Source organism: Mixophyes fleayi, chromosome 6 (assembly GCF_038048845.1).
Source record: "Mixophyes fleayi isolate aMixFle1 chromosome 6, aMixFle1.hap1, whole genome shotgun sequence".
Lineage (NCBI taxonomy): Eukaryota > Metazoa > Chordata > Amphibia > Anura > Limnodynastidae > Mixophyes > Mixophyes fleayi.
In genome coordinates, this window is record NC_134407.1 from 210,367,425 (window position 1) to 210,386,116 (window position 18,692).

The window sequence follows — 18,692 nt, forward strand, 5'->3', positions numbered from 1 at the left end:
AACTAATTAGATGAAAAATGTTTCCGCAGCAACCAATTGTATCTATGCATGAATACTGTGTTTAAGTGATGAGCAGATTATTAGCTGATCCAAGTAGAGTGGGGAGACACGAGGGAAGCAGACAATTTGCACAAAAATAGTAATTGACCGTGTCTAAAAAATTCCAATAATACATGTACTCGAGATTGATCGTACATTAAAATTCTATCAAAACGAAAACAAGTTTCACAAGCAACCTTGTCCAAGATAATGTCAGCATGGAACTCTGAGGGAAAAACCATGATCAGGAGTGCGTGGAAGCGAACTACTCCAGGATCTTATTATATACAAGTTTAAATTAATGTATACAGCAAAACAGGCAAAGCGCTGCAGATCAATTGACTGCAAGATTCACTTGTTGGCGAGTTCTAGAATCTTGTGGTCATTGTTTCTCTCATGTATCAGTGAGTGAGGTGGAGGTTCCACGATGGGGCTCTGGGTCCTGCTCCATCCTTCTGACACTTAGCCGGTGCTCCGATGTGTTCACATTTGCCAAGGACAGTCCTGTTTTTTTTTCAGTAGAAATGTTTAATTTGCAATGCTTATTTTCCCATCATTCACACTCCTTATGCACCAAAATTAGCACGATCAGTTGAAGTAGGATCCTACAATGGACCAGAAACAACATTTGCGGTACATATGTACATGGCCTTAGATAAACAGGTTACACGGGTGTACCCTAATCATCTCTCAATACTCTGCAGGTCCCCCTCTCAGCACTGTCTCCAATACTCTCTTCTCTGCACTCACTAACAGCATCTGCCAGTACTATCTCCATTCTTCTATCCCTCACCCACATAGTACCAGTATCTCCTATCACTGTCTCCATTACTACCTTCCGTGCTGTAGAAAAATCTCTGCGCCATATAATTTTACCACTATCCTGCCCTTATTCAGAATTAATGTTTTATAGCTACTTCGCCCCAAACAATCATGGCTGCTGACTCATTTCCTGTGCCCTTTTGCCCCCTAGTGGTCAGGTCCTACATATGAAGGAGAACTAGCCAGCTAAGCAGTTTTCGGAGAAGGGGAACCAGCCTGACTGTACTGAGCTCACTAGTTCCCGTTCGCCGAAAGGACCTTTTTGCCCTCCTAATTCTTCATGTCTTGCATATGAAGGGGAATGATGATACCTTTGACTTAGCCAAGAGTAGTCACCTAACTAGCCAAGAGTAGTCACCTAAGGACAGTCTTAATGGAGTGGAGAGAACAGAAGCCAGATTATAATGTTCCAAGGAGAGAGTGAATGTTGAGAGTGTGTTTATACAGTTGTAGACTAGTTGATCACGTAGTTTGATAATGATCAAGAGGAGAGAGGTTATTCTTGTAGCAGCAATTCTGAAAAGATTGTATGGGACATTTTCAGTGCACCAAGCTGGAGACTGCAGCAGTTTTCCTGGGCATTGATAATGGTATGAGGCACCAATACAAAGTGACAAATGCAACTGAAAACAGGGGCATTTGGTGAAGGTGGTGAGCACTGAACTCAGGGGGATGCTGGGGAATAAGCTGCAGGGAAGTGTGCAGGCGTGGCATGTGAGAATAGTGGGAAGAGGGGGCATGTGAGGGGGGAAAAACACCTGAGCTTTTCTCTAACCTGCACGCCAGTTTTTGTCTTACATACACCTCTGCACGCCAGCTTTTCTCTCAGATACCCCTCTGCACGCCGTCTTTTCTCTCAAATACCCCTCTGCACGCCAGCTTTTCTCTTACATACCCCTCTACACGGCAGCTTTTCTCTCAGATACCCCTCTGCACGCCGGCTTTTCTCTCAAATACCCCTCTGCACACCAGCTTTTCTCTCAGATACCCCTCTGCACCCCACCTTTTCTCTTACATACCCCTCTGCACCCCACCTTTTCTCTTACATACCCCTCTACACTGCAGCTTTTCTCTCACATGCCCCCCTGCACGCCAGCTTTTCTCTCAAATACCCCTCTGCACACCAGCTTTTCTCTCAGATACCCCTCTGCACCCCACCTTTTCTCTTACATACCCCTCTGCACCCCACCTTTTCTCTTACATACCCCTCTACACTGCAGCTTTTCTCTCACATGCCCCCCTGCACGCCAGCTTTTCTCTTACATACCCCTCTGCACCCCACCTTTTCTCTTACATACCCCTCTACACTGCAGCTTTTCTCTTACATACCCCTCTGCACCCCACCTTTTCTCTCAAATACCCCTCTGCACCCCACCTTTTCTCTTACACGCTCCTCTGCAGCCAGCTTCTCTCTCACATGTCCCTTAATCATCAGACCATTCCCCACATGCCCCCCTTCCACCAGTGTGTTCCACGTTACCACATCTTCTCAGCTGATCCCCCATTACATTCAGCAGCTGCCCAGGAACCTTTGCAGCAGCAGCAGCAGCAGCTTCCCCTGTGTACCACGTGACTCCCGCCGTCACATGACCCTGTGACGTCAGAAGGTCCTCTGGATGCGGGGATCTAGCGGTCTGCGCATGTGCGGACACCGAGCGCTGTCTGCTCTGCCTTTGTCACCCAGCTGAGAGTGGGGAGAAGGAGTAGTGGAGACCAGGCCCAGACACCGACAGAGGGAGACCGGTATTAATGATGTTTTACTGTGTATACTCGTGTTATGTCTGTGGTTACTGTTATGTGGGGGGTAGATGAGACCCATTATATAATCAGAGATCCTCCATTCATTATGTGCATGTACTGATATTGTTGGGGATGTATGATGAGAGTCCCCTTCTCAGTGGATGAGACTCCTTGTATAGTAATGTCATCAGTATATATTAAGCATCGTTATATGGAGTCATTTATTTGTGTAATTTGTGTTGTCTTTGAGGAAACATAGACATTTAACTTAACAGTCGACAAGACCCATTGTATTTTAAAGTAATGAACTCATTATAACTGCAGACACTTCATCCTGGTACAGATACAGAATGCATTGGTCCTGAACCTCACATTGAGTTTACTATTGCAGTTACCTGTGCTGGACTTATTATTATGCTTTACATATAAGTGACAGCATGTTACGCAGAGCTGTACATTAAGGGGATCATGGTACAAGTAAATGACACACCATGACATGAAACAAGGTAAGGATGGACATGCCATAATGAGCTTGCAATCTACGAGGTGTGGGGATAATTGGTGCAGGAAGTAGTAGAATTTCAGTTGGTGCGGAAAGTGTGTGCGGGTACTGGAAGGCAGAGCATTATCAAACACCAACATTAAAGCAGTCATTGGTGACTGATATTTCTGTGCAACTACCAGTGGTGTTGTATGGTTAGAATGAAGAGAACTGAATAAAAAAATGAATCAGTCATTGTAGAAATCTTAAGATAGCTGCTGGTTACTGTGACCATCCTTTACTACTTCTCTTCACTGAGCCGCCTTCATCTTCTGGAGAAAACTTTGATTTTTATGCTGCATGGTCACTCTTGTGATGGTCTGTCAGTTTGGAGTAGCTGTGTGTTTTATTTCTTTGGCATCATGCTTTCTGCTGGGAACAGAGCCAGGACACAAGTTCCCTATGTTTGCAGAAGTTGTAGCAGCATCTGGGTCCAGCAGCTGAAGTAAGAGTCAGTCTGCGAACTTGTCATTGGTGTGATTTCACTCCTCTGTAGAACCTTGTGATTTCGGCATGGCTGTTCAGTCCAGGGTTTTGAAAGCTAGCAGTGGTTCAGATACAGGCCAGGAAACCTCTTTCAACAAAAAGCTATCATAGAGTTTGGAAGTCCTATATACTCTGGTGTCAGCTCAGAGGGTGCCATACTTCTGCATTCAGGCTGTCTCACCTCCTTTCCTTTCTATGGGATAATCTAGACAGTGGTCTGAGATTGTTCCTTAAAGCCCAGGTCCTGACCTGTTTGTTTACTTTCAGAGGAAACTTTCCCTCATTCCAGAAGAACAGACATTTTTATAAGGAGTTCTCAGAGTTCAGCCAACTTATGTTCTGTCACGGATAACTAGGAATCTCAAACCCTGATCCTCCCAATAGCTGTTACTCACCAGAGGTGCAGAGTCTAATGCAGCAACTGGTCTTCTCCAGGGACCCCCGCAAGAGGGTATGGTTTTAGCAGCTTTCGCTACGCAGGTCGCGGCCCTCGGGAGAGTATGGTAGAATTAACGGAAGTTCAGGTACACAGGGAAGATGGTGTGCGGTCTGCAGGACAGAGAGCTGGAAGGTAAAGCGATGGTCTGCGGACTGCAGGTTATTACCACTGGAATGGTGGAGATGTTCTACGGATAGCAGGAGAGAGAACTAGGAAATGCTGCAATGGTTTGTGGGCTGCAGGTTATTACCACTGGAATGGTGGAGATGTTCTGCGGACTAGAACTAGGAGATGTTGAGCCACAGCTTGTTCTAGAAGAGTGAGGTCTGAGAACAGACACTGGGGGTAAGGAGAGGGTGCCTTAAATAGGCAGAGGGGAGGCTGCCTATTTAGGGAGGGGAGGCTTTGAGAAGCATTCGAGTCTGAGCATGCGCAGACCCGTACCTAAGATGGCGGACGTCCTCGGCGCTGCAAGGACGCTGGCATGGAGGTAAGCGAACCGGGTCTCTGTTTAGAGGATCCTTCTGTTCCTTCTGTAGCATCATTGGACCTCAACTTGGTCCTTTCGGCTCTACAGCTTTTATCCTTTGAGCCAGTGGATTCATTAGATTTCTTACTTGGAAGACTATTTTTCTTCTTCCAATGTCTTCAATCAATAGGGTCTCAGAGTTGGGGGCTCTTTCTTATGAGTCACCATCATTCCAACATAACCTGGTGTCAGAACTCCATCCTAACCAGGAGATCTGCATCCCTTCTTTATGTCAGGCTGGATTTTCGGATGCCCAGGATATGCTTTTCTTGCTTGATGTGGTAAGTTCATTAAGCATCTACTTTTTGAAGACTTCAAATTTACGGAATAGGTATTCTCCTCTAGCCTTTTACAATGAGCGCAGGAGGAGTTGGCCAGTGACTAGGCAAACAGTTGCCAGGTGGATCAAAACAATTATCCATCAAGCTTACATTAGTTCAGGTAAAGCGGTGAAAATATCTCTGCTCACTCTACCAGATCGCTAAGCACTTGGGCGGCACGGCATAGAGCCTCGACTGAGCCGTTATGATGGACAGCCTCCTGGTCTTCCATCCATATCTTTACAAAATGCCACCATACAGATTATTTAAGGGTGCTAGTGTTAGATGAAAGGTTTTGCGCACAGCTGTGCTTGAGCGTACACTCCCCTAGGGACAGCTTTGGAACGTCCCCATGGTTGCAATGTCCCCCAGCATCGATGAAAGAAAAATGAGGATTTTTGTACTTATGTTAAATCCATTTCTCTGTTTGAAGCTAGGGGACACTCTACTCCCTCTCTTTATGTTCATTGGTTCTTTATGTTCATTGGTTCAGTTATATTGTTTCTAATGTTATTTTATGTTATGTTTCTCTTTTCTCTTGTTCCTTCTTGGCCCTATTATTTGGGTTTTATTAGTTATAAACTGTAGTATCGTTCTGTGAGGTATATAGAGAAGAGGAGCCTTAATGTTTATAAATTTAACTCTTAAGTGTCCAGCTCCAGCGTTGACTCTATATCCCCATGGTGAAGCAGTGTCCCCGCGATGGGTTTAGAGAAATGTGTTTCACTTAAGTACAAAAATCCCCTTTGATGAGAAAATGATTACATGGGAGGTAGAGCACAGAGCTTATCTAAACTGCTGCCAAATTAAATAATCTGAAGTGTGTTATTCAAACACCATGTCATTAGCTCACAGGTAGCTTCCAGTCAAGTGGAGGTTCGGGATCAAAGTATTGTGTACAAGATGCAAAGTTGGAGTGTCTGTAATTATAATGAGCAGTGATCTTGCTTGCTACAGTCCTAGTTGTGTTTTATGAGGGTCCACTCCCCTCGCAGTTTCCTTTTGTTTGTTTCCTTTTGCCCCCAACAAGATAAAGGTTTTTCCAGGTTAAATTTTCACCCTATTATATAGGTGAAAAATCCACATAGGTTTTCCATTTATTGTCTGTAATGAAACCAGTCTGCTACCATGATTGTCCATCCACTTCATGTGTATAGTGACAATAATAGCAGGAGAATGTAATGAACCTTTGTCTTCTAAACTGCGGACATTGCTTTCTCCTCTTTCACTGGCAGTGTAATCTTCTACTTTACCATAAAAAGTTCTGATTGGTATTTGTAGCTCATAAAAACATATATAGGCCTAAATTTAAATTTCATTATTTACTGTTTAATAGGGATATTATAAACACTCTGATAAACACTTGATAAACACTCTGAAAATGCAAGACTTTATATATATATATATATATATATATATATATATATATATATATATATATAAAATCTATCTATCTCCGTAGATCACCTAAGGATAGTCCCTCCGACCAGGACCAGAGCTCATTCTCGAGATCTTCGATATGGACAAGGACAGGAGTCACATGACTGAGCGGATATTAAAGCTCACCCTGGAGATCATCTACCTGCTGACTGGAGAGGTGAGGGGATCTGGTAACGGGCACCTTCCAAATATTGATCTTGAATATTAGACATGGGTCTGCAGTGTTATTGTGATCTGTGATTAAGTTTCAAAATTAAAAGTTATCCATCACAGTGTGGTTTTTTTTGTTTTTCATGTTATTTCTCTGAATAAATAGGTGGCCACAGTTGTGTGAGGCAGATAAAAGGCAGATTTAGGAGCTGTAGCCTAGCTAAAACCAGAGAAGCAAACAAGATTGTCATGGCTGTTTTGCACAGAAGCATTACTTGATGCTAAGGTGCAAACCAAATGATAGAGGCAGAATTTAGGAAGTCTGAACAATGTCAAAGTTATTGCTCCAAAATGTGCAACCGACGAGTCCTAATGGGAGCAGAGAAACTGCTACTAGATGGGTGCACACATGCCTACAGATGAGCACGGACCCTAGCGGAATTGTGATACAGTGGAAAGCTGGTGAACAAGATGGCAAACCACAGCTGAATATTTTATAATGCAGATACTCTGTAGCTTTTACTAGTATTGAAACTATAGACATCAGTACTGTAAGGCTTAATACAACACTAAAGAAATATCATCATCATCATCATCATCATCATCATCATCATCAACATTTATTTATGTAGCGCCAACTTGCGGGGTGGAATTTATGGTCATGTTATCAACAGAAATAGAAATGTCAGACAGGAAGCTTCTGTTTTTGGGTGGGAATATTATTAATTCAGTTTTTGAAAGATTGAGTTTGAGTTGGCAAGAAGACATCCAAGATAAAATGGCAGAAAGACAGTCAGTAACGCGAGAAAACACAGAGGGTGAAAGATCAGGAGAGGATAGATAGATTTGTGTATCATCCGCATAGAGATGATACTGAAATCCAAAGGAGCTTATTAGTTTTTCAAGAGAAGTGGTGTAGATAGAGAATAGCAGAGGAGTATCCATACAGACAGTATAACAAATTATTCAAAAAGCAAATCATACACAGAAACAAAACAAGGACAAGCAAAGTTAAGAGATGGGGCAGACAAGTGACAGGGGGTATTGACTGACCTGCTTTAGAAACTATGGGTGCACGAATGTATCTGACAGTATTATTTAAGTTTAAGCTTTGATTTCATGGATGTAGATGTTTTCTATACAAAATGTTATGCCAAGTGTCGTTAATATGGGGGAAGTGGAGAAAATCCTATTGTTTTGTCTTCAATATGTTATGTCTTTCTTTTCTATCAGGAAAGTTTCTTCGTATTCGCTGTGCAAGCTAAAGTTTAATTATGTAATGCATGTCAAATCTCTCTTTTAAAGGTATATAAAAATTGGCTTTTTTTACAGGGAGGGAGGAGCTATCTTAAACAGCAGGTGCTTTTTTTTGTCAGAGTGCTCTCTGATGGCTTCATCTGTACTCTGCTTTTAATAAAGGAATCTCTGATCAATCAACATTCTATAACCTCTTGGATAGCTAATTTCCATGAAAGTATAAAACAAAGTAAAGCACCAGGACCTACATATAGCAAGTCACATTACAGTAAGTGTAATATCAGGTGGGCACAAATAGTGCTCCATGTTTAACAATACCTTATAAAACAGGCTAAAACTGAAAGGAGGGTTCTTATTCAGGTGATCCTCTCCTCAGGGATGAGTTTTAATGCTGATGCACAAATGATTGGCTGCCAGGGGAGTTTGATCTGATTGTAGTAGCACACCTCTTTTATTTGATTGGAGCACTCACAATTTAAACTTGGTGCTTATGGCCATCCTTCTGATGAAGTCCTGTGATGGAATGCATTGGGACGCGGCTTGGCAAATTATTCACTCCAGCTGTGGACTCATACTGAAGGCCCTTGCTTGCAAGATTGCAATCTATAGGAAAGTTAGAGTTTGATCCATGAGCTTAAATGGCACCAATTGCATATTGATTCCACCATATTGCAATGAGTAAAAGAGCTTAGAGGGGCTATATTGGGGTTTGGGTATCAGTGGGTTGTTTGAGTATAGAAAGAGAATAAAACATGTGCGTGAACTGTGTAAATTGGTAGTGTACAAGATGGGCTTACTCTGCAATTCTGTCCTTTTATTCCCCCTGGTGCCACCAATTATAAATGGTGACTGGATGGTCTTAGTCTACCACCCTATCTCTTTGGTCTCCTTTCAAGGGTCTTGTACAGTTTATCTGGGTTTCTGTCAGTACTGCTCACTGGCTGCGAATGCCAACTGCACCCTTGTTGTAGGAGGATAGTTCTTCCACCACCAGGCTCCGTCAATGGAACCCGGGACCGCTTTCTTCTGGGTAGTTGGGATAACTGTTGCAGCGCCTCAGTGACTGTTCCTCCTGACCACCTATTTTTGGATCAGGACTGTGGCTGGTTCCTCATCGCTTACAACGGATCAGGACTGCTGGGTAGTGGGCAGAGTGTTGACATAGAGACACTGAGTTCAACATAAGACAGCCAGGGAACGCATTAGAGTGTAAGCTCTTACCTGTGAGTCAGACAATAGGCATTAGGCAGAATCTTATAAGGACCGTTACACACCAGTTAAAGGTACTGGTGATCTTCCAGAAGAACAGATGGAATTCAAAATACAGCTCTTTTTATACAATGTCTGACACACCTGTTGGCAGGAGGTAGTCCAGCCCTCTGCCCATACTTGGCACCACCAATTCTGAGATATCACATTTAATGACGGGATGCAATATATTCTCAAAATATGGATTTAACAAAATTTAAATTTAACACAATCTGAGATGTCCCAAATAACTTGTTTCCTAATTCAGATAGTTTCCCTATTTCGATAACACACATTATATAAAGGATAGCAACACCCTGCTGTGCATTAGGTTAAAAAGATGTTGGTCACTTTTAGATCAAATGCTCCATTAACATGGGGTTTCCTTTTTTCAAAATGTTACAGAAGCAAGTTGCCTCCAAAATGACATACTACCTCAAAAATCAATACATGTACAGTATGAAAATCAATATACTTACATTGGCGCACTGCGCCAGTAATAGAAATACTGCAAAGGTTAACAGAGTGTTCAGGAGTTTGAGAAGCTTCATTAAGAGGTGGGTTTTCAAAGAACGCTGGAAGGTTTTAAGGCTAGCGGACAGTCTTGTTATCTGGGGGAGGGGATACTACAGAGAGTAAAAGTTCTGTAATCGGGAATGGTAGCAAGTAATGAGTATTGAGGAGAGGAGCAGACCTTGGGCAGAGCAGAGGGGTTGAGTTGGGAGATATTTTTGAGTCAAGTGAAGAGATGTAAGAAGGTGCAATTAGTTAACACTTTGTATTTTAGTAACCGTATTTTATATTGGACAGGCAACCAGTGTAGGAACTGGCAGAGCGGAGCAGCTCTAGAGGAACATGAGAAGGTGTCAGAGGGGGCAGAAAAAGAATTGAGCAACTCTTTGCTTGGGAAAGAGAATATCCATTTGTATCTGGTTTTGTCAATGTTGTCATTGAAGCAGGAAGCAAGATCTTGGGCAGTAATGGCAGCTGGAGCGGTTAGTGTGGGTGGAGGTTGACTATAGACTTAAATGCATTAAAGGGATTCGGGGATGGCTTGAGCAGAGATGAGAGATTGGAAGTATATTTGGATGGCAGTGTACGGATACTTTAGGAGTGGTAAAGGGGCGTTTATTTGAGTCCAGAAACGTTGCCAATGCTGTCCTACTTTTGCTAGTGAGTTTTTGAAGGCACATTTCTGTAGTGTGGCTGAGATTGTGATCTACGCTGAGGAGAAATACTATCTGGAGTCACTCGATTAAGGATAGTTAGGGTGTGATTAAGATATGGCGCTGCCATTAGAATGTAGGAATTTGGTAGAATATTTGTCGAGAGGAGGAAAGTAGTTGAAGTAAAATAGAACTGAGATTTCTGCTGGAGGAGGAGGTTTGGTTGATTTAGAGCGCAGCGATGTTAAAGTAGAAGTGGAGAAATTGCAAGTGATCAGGTTATGGCCTGAGAGAGGGAAAGAAGTGACAAAGTCTGGAGGAAATGAGATTAAGGCACTGAACATCACAATGAGCAGAGGAGACCGTCCACTGAGAGCGGGAGCTTAGAGAGAGTGAATTTCAGGCAGAAGGAGGAGATGACTTTTCTGTTGGGATGTTACAATCACTGAAGATGAGAGATATTTCAGAATATAAATGTAAAGGTGAAGAGGGATAGTAAGAGAGTCTCTTAAATATTGTGGGATTTAATAGGAGTTTGAATATGAGTGTCATGGGACAAAGGCAAATAAACAAAACAAAGTAGGGAGAAATCAAAGCAGTAAATAACATTGTCCAGGACAGTGAAATGATGAATACAGCTTCTGATGTAGCGTCTGAAGAATATTGCTTGCAGTCCTCAGATGTTGTTCAACTGTGTGTTGTTTAGCTGATTTCCAGATGCAGCCCCCTATACTGTGTGTTTTGGCTTATTTTTTTTTTCAGTAGCACAGTGTTCAGTAAAATGTTTATTCTTGTCTTTCAATATTCAATAGGATTATATACCATTGAAGAAGTCCGGTGAGCGTGTGACACTCGACAGCAACAGTCCTTGTTTATCAGAAGGGTTGAGCAGGACCCAGAGCCCCATCATGGAACCTCCACCTCACTCACTGATACATGAGAGAAACAATGACCAGAGGATTCTAGAACTCACCAACAAGATCATTCAGCTGCTGACTGGAGAGGTGACTGCTGGGAATGGGACATTATACAGTAACACCAGGGGATGTGTCTGGGTGATGACTGTATCATTGTGTGTGTCAGGTTCCTATAAGGTGTCTGGGTGTTACTGTCTTTTTCTTTCTCCGCACAGGATATGGAATATTTGGAAGAACAGAGCGATTTCTACAAGGAAGTTAAGGCGGAGACTTACCGGCCACCAAAATCAGTAGGTAAGGAAACATTTGGCTGGGATCAAAAAATATTTTACTGTTGTGGTCAGTTTACGAAATGTTTTGACCATTACTTGAACATGAGGACTAAGGTCTCCCGCAGGGACCTAATGAATGGGGCGTCCTCCATAATTGCCTGAAGAACATTTTCTCACTCAACATAGAAAAGCGTTTCCGACAGGCTGTGAAACTTCATATTGAAGGAGGTGCTGATAGCAAATTTACTAAATGGACTTAAAAATAATTTCAATTCCTTTCTTATCAAAAAGGTTAGCTGTTTAGTTTATCCACATTAACTACAGTATATTATTATCGTTTATATAGGGCCAATCATATTGTTTAGCGCTGCACATAGAAAATGTAATGACTCACATTAATCCCTGCCCAATCTAAATTCCCAAACACACACATATTCTTAACCCACAAGTATGTTTTCCCGGAGGAAACCAACGCAAGCATGGCGTTGCCTTACAAGCCACACAAATAAGGGTACATGTTAGTGGATGATTGACTGTTCTGTCAACTTTTCACTGTCTTCTCTTCCAGATGACTGTTCGGGGGAGGCAAGGGGTATGTTTGGGGCAGGTTGCAGCCCTTACTGAAGGGGTACTTTGGCAACATGTCCTCAGTCTTGATATCATTTCCTGTAGACTTTGTCCCTAAACAGAGATTGTCCAAAGATGGACGGGTTCTTTTAAGTGTAGATATACCGTGCATGTAATTAAATTATGAGCATGTTTGTAGGTGGCAAGAACACCACATATATTGGGATAAGCATATTAGGATAACCATTTTATGTAGTATTTTCCTGTCCAAAGGCAACAGCAGCAACACTCTGCCTAAATAAATGCTTCTATTTTTTTAAACTGCAGTGGAGAAGGAGAAGGATTGGGAGGCTCGGTTTACAGGTTGCCTTGTGGTTAATTAGCTGTAGTTACACTTCATATGCTAAACACAGCTTTAGACACACCCACATAGTAAGCAGGTCAAAGTTTTATAAATAAGCCTTGGTATCAGGTGCTTTCTCAATTATACTCACACTAAACCATGGGGGTATAGAACCTCCTTTAGGACATTGGCACTTTAAATAATTATATCAATTAAATGCTCCTCCCTCAGGACAGGGTGGGGTACATATATTTTTGTTTTTGCTTTGCTGCCTTGACAGCCTGTATATTTTATTTTGGAGTTGAATTTACCTCAGAAGTGGTCACCTGGAGCAGACAGCCTCTGGAGTGGGCTGATGAAGTACCGTGACCAGTACCACTGACGATGCAGGTATGGACCAGGGGCCCTTTGATACCACTGTACCATTGTGCGGATGTAGCAGCACCAGTCCGATTCGAGATAGCAGCGAGGTAAGTCCTCCTTCCGGGCACTGGTGGTGAAAGGGGTGTTAAAGATGCGGTCAGCTTCCGGGGGAGCCTGGAGTCTGCCAGGCACGGGGGCCGCTGAAGAGCCTGGGGCTCTGTTTGGGAAGCCAGGTTAGTTGAGGACAGCCTTGCCAAAGGCAGACCCACACTAGGCACAGTCAAAGCACAAGGTGCTGTCCACAGGATGATGGTAGTTGATGTGTTGGGGGAGGGGCTCAGGCAGGACAAGTTGCCATCCACATGATGGTGGCTGCTGACGCGTTGGGGAGGGGCTCAGGCAGCACAAGGTGCCGTCCACAGGATGTCGTTGCTGATGTGTTGGGGGAGGGGCTCAGACAGCACAAGGTGCCATCCACAGGATGGCGTTGTTGATATGTTGGGGGAGTGGCTCAGACAGCTCAAGCTGCCATCCACAGGATGGCGTTGCTGGTGTGTTGGGGGAGGGCTCAGGCAGCATAATTTGCATGCCCGGCCTCCATTTACTGATGTACTGAAAAATCAGTCTAGATCAGACACTGTGCGAGCAGCCCTGCTGTAATTTGTCGCCCCAGCAGCAGGTAATTACTTCTAGCTGTGATGGGATTGCATTGTAGATTGTGTGTTGTATTTCTGCACAATTTCTACTGAATTTATTTGTATCTTTTGATACCTGGTTCCCTTTTCCATATTATGTACTCTGTATATGTCTTTGTTTCTCTTCCTCTCCTGTTAAATCAGATAAAGGGAGGTCTGGGACTGGCTGGGCTTCATCTGTAACTTTTCATACTTGTGTAAAATATGAGGCTATGTTGATGGCCATGGCTTGGCTGAGCACGGAGTGGCTGCATCTCGCTGGCTCTCCTGCTTTACTTCCTGGTTATTTATTCCGTTTTTCCAGAAAACGAGCTGCAACTTGTATCAGAGTGGCCAGCTGGTCCCTATACACCTCCCTGGACACCAGGAGCACCTTTTTCAGTGAACCTTCACCAGACTCCATATCTGGCAGCAGGGTCGGGCCTCTCCCTTGCTTGCAAGCCTGTCATCCATACCTGTGCCTGCTGTAGTGCTGGCATCTGTGTCCGTCCCTGGGGTTAGGACAGGAGAATGGCAGCGGCAGACAACTGCACAGCGAGCCTTTCTCACAAGGCGCATCCAGCACGTAAAATGAGTCATCGCGCCTTTCTGGGTGGACGGGGAGAGTGCCTGGTTCATGTAACTAATAGTTCCCATAACTATTTGGCAGACCCTAGCTATAGTACTCAGAGGATTTGGTTTACCATTCTAGAACCCTACCTTTAAAATTCTTTTTCAGGGACTAAGTATTAATTAGTGTTGGACGTCCTATCTATCCTGGATCTAGAGACAGGATTCAATGTTTCAGGAACCCGTAATACAATTATTCCCAATTTGAAGGGATTATGCAAAGTCTGTTTTACATCTTGTGAAGAAGTGTATTTGAACTTTCTGCTGCAGTACATATATTTTTGGTCTTTGTGTGTCCCTCTTTTCTACATTTCCTAATATCAATACGCTCCAGGGACTCAGGCGCAGTCTTGCTACCGTCCATATTGTTTGAAAAAAAGTGGAGGGCAGTGACCTGAGAGTATCTGTATAAACAGTGTCACAGGCTACCCTACTTCTCCACTACTTTTAGGGGAAACTTCTGAACCCAACAGTTGAGGTATCTGGCCTGGGTGGGTCGTCTGTGTCTGAATTCTAACGCTAGACTCTGGATAGCGGGTGCTGCCTTCTACTATTTTGCACTGTGTATGCCAATGATTTGGGGGACAGCCCCAGCTCATCTCGGCAGGCTTCTGCTTCTGCAGACTCTCATAACCCAGAACTGTGGAGTGAGCCATCCTTTCAACCAGTTTTGTCCCTCTCTGCTTCTGGAAATATGTGATAGAGAATTGGGGAAGTCCAATTGGATCTTTAATCCAGCAAGATCTTCAAAAAAAGACAGAGAGATAGTGGGGTAGGCAGAGAAACAGAAGCCCTCCTCTGGTAGACATCACCTATGAAAGGTGAAATCTCAAATTGTGTCTCTCCATTCAACATCTTCAAGCAGAAGCTTTCAGATTTAGAGGGGAGGCTCCACAGGAATAATATAATATTTGTTGGTCTGCCGGAGAGTATCCATAGTGCGATATCCCAAGATGAAAGGGCAGATTATGTTCCCCTTAATATAGACCCAGTTAATAATTACCTTAAAGATAAAAGTCAGTCTTGGAGGAGATTCCCTCCATCTATGTCTGTCAGGGTTAACTTGATCATGTGGCCCAAATTCCTGTATCCACTATAACAATGTATTTACATTCTTGGACAGATTTTCCTGAAGTTAACCAAAATCTTTCCTCTCTGGTCTGGGGGGAAAAAATGGACACAGATCAAGCTTTGTATGCTTTGTAGATCCAGAGATACAGGAGGCTTCGCTCTCCCCAATTTAAGAGGTTATTATATAGCTGCAAAGCTAGCACTCTTTAAGAGAATGGGTTGGTAGGGGTGGATGCCCCTATAGTATGATTGTCTTAGGCCACCTCTATTCTTATCTTGCCTAATCTTTACAGCCTTTAAGGATGGAATGGCAGGATGAGACCATTCGTAAATCTAATTCTGTAGCGGCTGGTGCTTCACTGAAAGCCATTTCAGAATTCAGGAGGTGTCTGAATATCTGCGGGACGCAGCTCTGGATGCTGGTCAGATTGGAGCAGAATGTCATCTTTGATGGACGCTGCTTACTAAGAACTCTTGCTCTATGCTTGGTAGTCAGACACAGTCATAATAAACTCTGGAGTCCTTTGCTTTTTTTGGGAATGTCTTATTCGGGCCTGAGTTTGATAAGATTATTAGCTACGCAACAGGTGGAAAGCGTTTTTTTTTTTCCCTACCGGTCAATTAGCCAAGATCGCGGGTCTATATGTTGCAATTGTTTTTGCAGAGGTCAGGCATCGAGTCTGTAGTTCTCAGCTCCTCGTAGAGGACAGCAGAAAGTTAAACAGGTTTAGTCCACTAAGAAGCTGTCAGCCAAGCCCTCAAACAGGCTATATGACAGACTATCAGAAGCTGTGAGTCTTCCTTCAGTTTGCTGGGTGAGGAGCATTCTAGATCGGAGATACATCATCGATCTTCTACCTACATGCTACCGGTCTCTCTGAGGACCAGATAAAGTACAGGTGTTGCTCACTAAAACTCTGTGAGCATACTCAGCTGAAGGTGGTAGCTTTGGTACTTCCCCATGGTCCGGTGTTCCCCAGTGGAAGATAGTAGAAAAAAAAACTGACTTTTTATACTTCCATTAAATCCTTTTCTCTGAATCCATGGGGGCCACTATGCGCCCACCCAATTATGCTCTAATTCTCCTGTGAAAAAAAAAAGGTGTTTTCTTTCTCAGGGATGAAGTTGTTTCTATCTCTTTGTATTTGTTTTTTTCATGATTCTGTCCAGTGGTGCTGAGTTGCCTGCAGTATGGGGAGGTATAAGACGGAGGAACATTTGATTTATAGAATTATTTAAAGTGCCAATTGGCTAAAGGAGGCTCTATACTCTATACATGGTCCAGTGTCAGAGAAGAGGATTTAACAAAAATGGGTAGACATCGAAGAAATGTTGTCCACAGACATGGGAGTAAGCTATTTACCCTGGATCCCTAGGCGTATCAGACCAGCCTCAGCCTAAGCCATCCCCTCCATTCACTTTACTTTGGAGATATGGGACAAACTGAGCAAGCAATACGCACTGGTCCCCTACCCCTCGCCACTTACTCCACTATGGAGACACTCTCGATTCCCACTGGGTTGCATTAGGGCTTTTGCTTACCCACGGAGAAAGGTGGGACTAGACTGTTTCTTTCACTTGATGGTTGAGCATGCACCACGTTCCTTTACGGATTTACATGAGAAATATGATCTTCCCAGTAACCTATACTTCCACTATATGCAAGTGAAAAGTTTTATACAAGCCCAGACACAGTCATCTAAGCTTCGTCCTCCAACGCCCTTTGAACGTCACTGCATTTATAGCATGGGCCGTCGTAGCTATATATCAATCCTGGACAGTTCTCGCGTGTCCTCCTCACCCTTCCCCCCCACGGAACCGGTTGAAAGGGCATGGGAGCAGGATCTTGGAGAAATTCTGGAAAAGGATATCCAAGTCTTCCATTAGAGAAAATCAGCCATTCAGAAAGTCAGCCATTCAAGAAAACACCTACAAGATTTACACTAGATTGTACATGGTTCCTACGAGATTGCACTCTATTTACCCCCATACGTCTGATCTTTGTTGCCGTAATTGTGGTTCGGTGGAAACTTTCCTCCACATATGGTGGGAAAGCCCTCTAGTATCTAAATTCTGGGATAATGTCTTGCTCCTGATTAAACAGGTTACTTCAATTAATGTGCCTAAGGACCCGTTATCTGTGATCCTGTATCAGCCTATCAAAGGGACCTCCAAATCATTGGATAAACTTATTCGCCACAAATATAACGCAGCTAAACCTCAGATAGCCAGTGATTGGAAGAAAGCTTTGCCATCCTGTAGAGAAGCTGTTGTAAATAGAACCTGGCACACTGCCTCCATGGAATATGTGACAAGTCTCCTCCATGATACAGTCCCTGCCTTTCTCTAAGCCCTCTGTTCTTTCCCTCTTGGTCTGTACCTTTTGCTTTTATTTTTCAAATCTCACTTCTATCCACCTCCGGGACTCCTCCCCCACCCCCCCCCCCCTCCTCCCCTTCTTGCCTACCTCTCTCTTCCTCCTTATATTCCTTATATCTGGATACGCAGGGGCTCTGTGCAGGGTCGCTCATTCACATTGAAGACACCCCTTCCCCCCCCCCCCCCCCCACTCCCTTTCCTTTTATTCACCTAAAAAATCAAAAAATGCAGCAGTCTTTTCCAATCTTCCTATATCCCCAACCTTACATGGTCTCTCCACAGTGGTGGCCTGGGCCTCACTACTGTCTGCGTTCACTAGACCTTTAGTTCATAGCTATTTTATGGATTATACCACATTGTTAAGGTTGTATTTATTCTTCCATAACTATAATGCCATTAATACTTAAATGTGCTCATTGACCTGTATTGTTATTATCTGATGTTATATATAAAAAGTTAAAAGAGAAGAGGATTTAACAGAGGTATAACAATCAGCTTCTCCTTTTCACATCAAGGAGGAAATATGTATATGTTTGTATGTGTTTGTATACTGTATATATGTCTCTTGTGAATATATTCATACTGTTACTCTGCCTTCAATAACCCATACAGGTAATTGTAATCAGTCACTGTGAGTGTGTTTCCTACAGATGGATCTAGTAACGGAAATACACCAGAGAGGTGCCCCAGTCCTCTGTATTCACAGGACTGCACAGAAGAAGAAGAAGATTCCCCACAAGAATGTAAGGTACGTTGACATGAAGACCTTTGGCTGACAAAACATTGCTGCAACTTGTTCATTTCTGGCAGCTCCGTTTGTTGCTGTCAGATCAGATCTGTGACCACATTTATCACACATGGGACAAATTCTGAACAAATTGTTTGGTTAGTGGTGAGATTGTTCAGCCACGAACGGCTAATCACACCATACACAAAACGATATTCTCAACAATACACATTTCCTAAGCCGGTCTGCCATTTTTAGCAATCATTCAGTTGCCTAATTTGAGAGTCTGTTTCTAATTGTTTATCTCTAAACCCTAAAGCTTTTTTTCATGTGTGCCAGCTTTGGTTGTTTTTGAGGCCTGTACTGCCCTTTTGCAGGCTATTTTCTCTAGAGCCACTTGCTAATCAGTTTTGGGTAGATCTAGGCCCAGTCCTCTTTGCCTGTAGCAATTTTAATTTAATGTATATTTCTTATTTTATCTTCATATTCTAATGTCTACTTCTCATACCCTGGGAACAGGGGATGGATCTGATTTGTCTCCAACTATACCCAGGTTTCAATGAAGGCTTGTG

At 43.2% G+C, this 18,692-nt stretch overlaps 2 protein-coding genes across 3 annotated transcripts in view; both read left to right on the forward strand.

Moving 5' to 3' along the window:
* LOC142159987 (histone H2A type 1-like) overlaps positions 1-18,692 on the forward strand; it is a 154,255-nt gene that overhangs the window by 100,330 nt on the left and 35,233 nt on the right. The window lies entirely within an intron of this gene.
* LOC142159932 (uncharacterized) overlaps positions 2,488-18,692 on the forward strand; it is a 31,263-nt gene continuing 15,058 nt past the window's right edge. The window contains exons 1-5 of one of the 2 annotated variants that reach the window (XM_075214822.1): positions 2,488-2,604; positions 6,379-6,513; positions 10,990-11,181; positions 11,310-11,388; positions 18,044-18,141. In XM_075214822.1, coding sequence (XP_075070923.1) covers positions 6,436-6,513; positions 10,990-11,181; positions 11,310-11,388; positions 18,044-18,141 — 447 coding nt within the window. In that variant the 5' untranslated portion in view covers positions 2,488-2,604; positions 6,379-6,435. Of the gene's footprint in view, positions 2,605-6,378; positions 6,514-7,838; positions 8,032-10,989; positions 11,182-11,309; positions 11,389-18,043; positions 18,142-18,692 lie in introns of those variants that run through there. The other variant, XM_075214823.1, reaches the window with a different exon arrangement.